A 4,537-nucleotide genomic window follows, 5' to 3' on the forward strand; every position below is an offset into this window, starting at 1 on the left:
TCACTAATCAAGAACACTTTTTTGAAAACTGGATGAACTTTTGGAAAACTGGATGAACATTTTTTGCATTTTATGAACAAAATTTGAATTAGATGAACATTTTTGAATTCGGTGAACAAAAAATGTTCATTTTTTCAAAAACTCACAAAAAAAGAAAAAAGAAAAACAAAGGATAAAAAAGGAGATGAAGAAGAAATTTAAAAAGCGAAAAAGGAAAAGAAAATAGAAAAAAACTGGGGGACCTCGCGCCCCACAGGAGCCGCCCCTTTACTACTACAGCAGTCGTGCCTGGGCCTGGGGAACGACATGCGGGCTGGCACACCACGGCCTGTAAGCACATTTATCCCAGGCTGTGACGTGTCGTTCTGGTTGTGATGGAGGCCCAACCCATACACTACAAGGTTGAAGCCCACGATTTTACTTTCATCGGGTTGTTGTTGTTCTTCCTCTCTCTCTCCTTCGTGGTGTCGTCGCCTCTCATCCAAAGCTTTAGCGAGGGAAGGGATTCAGGCCGTGATGGTGGGGAAAGGAGGCGAGGCCGCGGCGTCGGCGCAGCACAAGGAGGAGCACGAGGAGGACGGCGACATGGTTGGAGTGGTGAAGCTGATCAGCGCCGAGGGTTTCGAGTTCGTCATCGACAAGAAGGCAGCCATGGTCTCCAACACCCTCCGGAACATGCTCACCTCACCTGGTATCCTTCCTACCCTCTGGTCCATCCGTCCATCAATCGATCAATCGATCGGTATTACTGACTAATCGAATTGAAATCGATGAGCGTTAAGGTGGCTTCGCGGAGACGCGCGAAGGCGAGGTGAGGTTCCCTGAGATCAGCACCGCGATCCTAGAGAAGATCTGCCAGTACTTCTACTGGTCGCTCCACTACGCCAGGTAAATCCCTTACTTCAGACTCGCCTTCCCCCCTCTGTACGTCCAGATTATCAATCAAATAAGCTTAATTTTTGTTTGTGGGGATAAATTTGCTTAACTGCTCACCCCAATTAGATAACTCTGTCCGTGCAAGCAAGGCCGTGAAACAATCAGATTTAGGTGCCTGTGGCTTGCACTTGTTTTGCCCTGCCAACCATCGTCCTGTTTTATTTGTTTATTTATCGATTGCTTGAACTAAGATCCATCACAGAGTGCTCTTACAAAATCTTGCCAACAATCATACAGCCTGCCTGGCTCCCATTCATGTATGTTGCAGGTTTCTTTTGTTAAAATGTTTCGTGTAAATGTCCAGAACTCCAGAATAAGGCCCTGTTTGGTTCATAAGTCCTAGGACTTTTTCTAGTCCCAACTAAAAAGTCTCTAGTCCCTAAAAAGTCTCTCCCTGTTTGTTTCCAGAGACTAAAAAGTCCCTAGTCCCTTCCTAGAGGTTATTAAATGACCATGTTGCCCCTAGTATATAGAAAAATAACAATCAAACAACACCATGGGGTGGCGGGCCATTGAATGCATGGAGGGGCATCGTTGGAAAAGTCCCAAAAAGTCCCAAAAAAGACTCTCCTTGAGAGTCTTCTTCATTTAGTCCCAAATGCCTAGTTTAGTCTCTAAAAAGTCCCTCCCGTTTGGTAAAAAAGTCTCTAAGAGGGACTTTTTCTAGTCCCTACACAAAAAAGTCCCTGGAAACAAACACCCCCTAAGTGTGATGACCTAGAAAGCATATCTGTGTCTTTAAGGGTACTTATTGTTTGCTCATTCGTTACTGTAAACGAACCAAATTAAATGCTTAGGGTATCTCTAACGGCAAATACGATGCCCCGTTTGTCGGGTAATCCAACGGTATCCCTCAATTGTCCGCCACTTTGTCCAATGGAGAGAGGAGAGAGAAGTGGGTTTGTTGTGGGGTCGGAGTGGTCCTATGCTGAGTTGGCGGTGTCTGCGGACATGTCCGGACTCCCCTACTTCGCCTCTCGATCTGGGGCCAGAATGGGGTATTTTGGACGTCCGGACAGAAGTAGGGGATACCGTTGGAGGGCTTTTTATCTCGAGACAGGCCAGTCCGGACATAAAGAGGGAATAATAGCTTTCTATGACTTCTTTTCAGAATTCTGAGAAAAAAATCTCTATATGATTCGTTTACAGAATATTTAGGAGCAGAACCAATTGAATGGTTCCCATGTATTCCCTCTCTTAACTTTTATTTATGGTTCATCAAACTTGTTCAGTGGTTAAACTTATGAAGCATGTGAAGTTTATACTCCATCATCCCAGTCAAATATTTCGTGCTTACAAATGGCACACTAGGTGTTTTGCTGTCCTTGCCCGATAATAAGCACTAGCAGGTTGGTGAAGCATAATCCTCGCTTGAGGGAGTGGAATACATCACACAACTTCAAAATAACAGATATCAGAATATTTACAATCCAGGCATTTACCTTGGACCATACTATATATCATGCACATGAGATGTCCATATACTTTCTTTTCTGTTGCACTCCTCATGCTATTATTTATCTTTCCTGTTTTATTAGTGGGTACTGGTCATGCATACATCTCAGGATTTCTGGTGTTATTTTTACTGCAAGCTAAATTATGACTTCTTGGATTATTTTGTCATTTGTGGGGGCAAAGCAAGAATTTAACTGTGTGTAAGATGATGTTTCCTATGCTTACTGCTTTTGTGAACAACTTCTCCATTCACATGCCCATTTGAGTAAAAATCATTTTTTGTTCTGGAACAAGGTCACATGCTCCGTCTCATTTGTGTGAAGTCACCTCTTATACACTGGTACAACAATAATGACACGCCAACAACACATGCAGCTTTTGCATCAAGCTACAAATACCATATGGTTCCTACCACCTAGCTACTCTATTGTAGCTGTACCAAACCTTGACAATTTTCTTAACCGAGGTGTTCATGAAATGATATAACTCAATAAATGTGCAATGTAACCTTAAATGTTTTCTTCCTTAGGTTTTGATAGGTGCTCTTAACTTTTAATCCATAATTTGTCAGGGTAAATTCAGTTGTCTTAAGTTTTTCGTCTGATTATGAGGCACTTAAGTTTTATTTTATTTTTACTACAGAGGTTGCCTAGAATTGTATGCTGACTATCGTTCACAAGCTGTATTGTTCTGAAGAATTCTGCCGAAAACTGGATAGTCTACCAGGGCCTGGGGGCAGGTTGTGCCATAGAGTTTTCGGTAGAGTAGGTTCTGTGCCGGGAAAAACGACATTCCTCAAAAATATCCAGCACTTACTCGTGTTTCCCAAGCTAGCAGTTGTTACTTGAGTTTAGTGAAAAAAAGGCGTGCTTAGGCACTAGGCGGCAATAGGATGCCTAGTGCTTAAGAATGCTAGCCGTGTGCTTAGGCGACGCAATTTAGCCTGGCAAAACAGACAATTAAGGCCTAGCACTTTTTTCCTCAGTTGGAGTAGAATGCCCGCCCCTTGCACTTGGTTCTCTGTTCAAATGAGATTTTGATGAAAACTCCATATTGGCATTTGGTGTGTAGAGGTGAAGAGATTTCCCCGTGATTAGAGGAGAATTTGGTGTGTTTTTCACATATATTGCGGATTCCACCTTGACTTTGGGTAGTTCCTTGCATAAAGAAACAGAAGCAGTGTACTGATAAGCCGTGTATTAAGTGGTGTGTTTGCATATCTCATCCGTTGCGTTTGTTTGACGACTCCATTGTTTTGTTTGTAGTGGGAAGGAGACGGCGGAGTTCCCGATCGAGCCAGAAATAACGCTGGAGCTGATGATGGCTGCAAACTACCTCGACACTTAGCCTGGAAAACTGCATGGTTGTTGACAAGATGAATCCATCGTCCACTTGGGTTCATTCAGTAGAAAATGCGATGTTCCACCATTGTGCTTGCCTTGTCTCACTACAGTATATGGGCTTAGTAAACTAAACTGCTAAGGTTGCGATGGATGTATCGCGCGGTTAGTAGCATGAATCTGTCGTTACTGGACTTAACAGCTTGGCCGGGATCAGATCTTGTTGTTGTGTCATATCAATCAAAACTGAGGCGCGACCAGATCTTATCAGCTGTATCATCTGTTGGACTGTGATCAGCTGGGCACATGTCGCTTGTTTCTACATCGCACACACAAAGATTCCACGCAAGTGATGCAACTGGATTCCATCGACTTGTCTAGACCATTAGCCAGCGCAGGACGTTGTGACCTGGGGCGGCTGCTACAACCCTTATCCAACGTTATTAATACTTGTTGCGTCTCATAGTGGTTCTTGCCGTCATGGGCATGACAGTGATCTTACCAGTTCTTCCTTCTGATAGTAGTTTTATCATCACACTTGATGTCGATGCCGCAACGCACAAAAACTGTTGTATGCACACATGATTAGAAATGTGATGTAGCCGCATTAGCATCACAAGAAAAGCCATCACACCGTGTTCCTCTCCTCCAACTAGTCATGAATCAATGCTTGTCATATTTTTGGATCAATCTAATCTAATGTCCAATGGATATGCTATAGGATGTACAAGTAGTCATCAATTAACGCTTCCCTTTCCAATACTGCCATCGTTTCTAAGTTAAACAATGTGGGTATTAATCTTGGA

General features: G+C 43.2%; 1 protein-coding gene across 1 annotated transcript; it reads left to right on the forward strand.

Moving 5' to 3' along the window:
* Positions 1-425: 425 nt before the first annotated feature.
* Positions 426-4,010, forward strand: LOC119286127 (elongin-C-like). Its single transcript, XM_037565477.1, has 3 exons — positions 426-691; positions 783-888; positions 3,657-4,010. The coding sequence occupies exons 1-3, from the start codon at positions 517-519 to the stop codon at positions 3,736-3,738; spliced, it is 363 nt and encodes a 120-aa protein (XP_037421374.1). The 5' UTR covers positions 426-516; the 3' UTR covers positions 3,739-4,010.
* Positions 4,011-4,537: the final 527 nt, after the last annotated feature.

This window comes from Triticum dicoccoides, chromosome 4A (assembly GCF_002162155.2).
Source record: "Triticum dicoccoides isolate Atlit2015 ecotype Zavitan chromosome 4A, WEW_v2.0, whole genome shotgun sequence".
NCBI lineage: Eukaryota > Viridiplantae > Streptophyta > Magnoliopsida > Poales > Poaceae > Triticum > Triticum dicoccoides.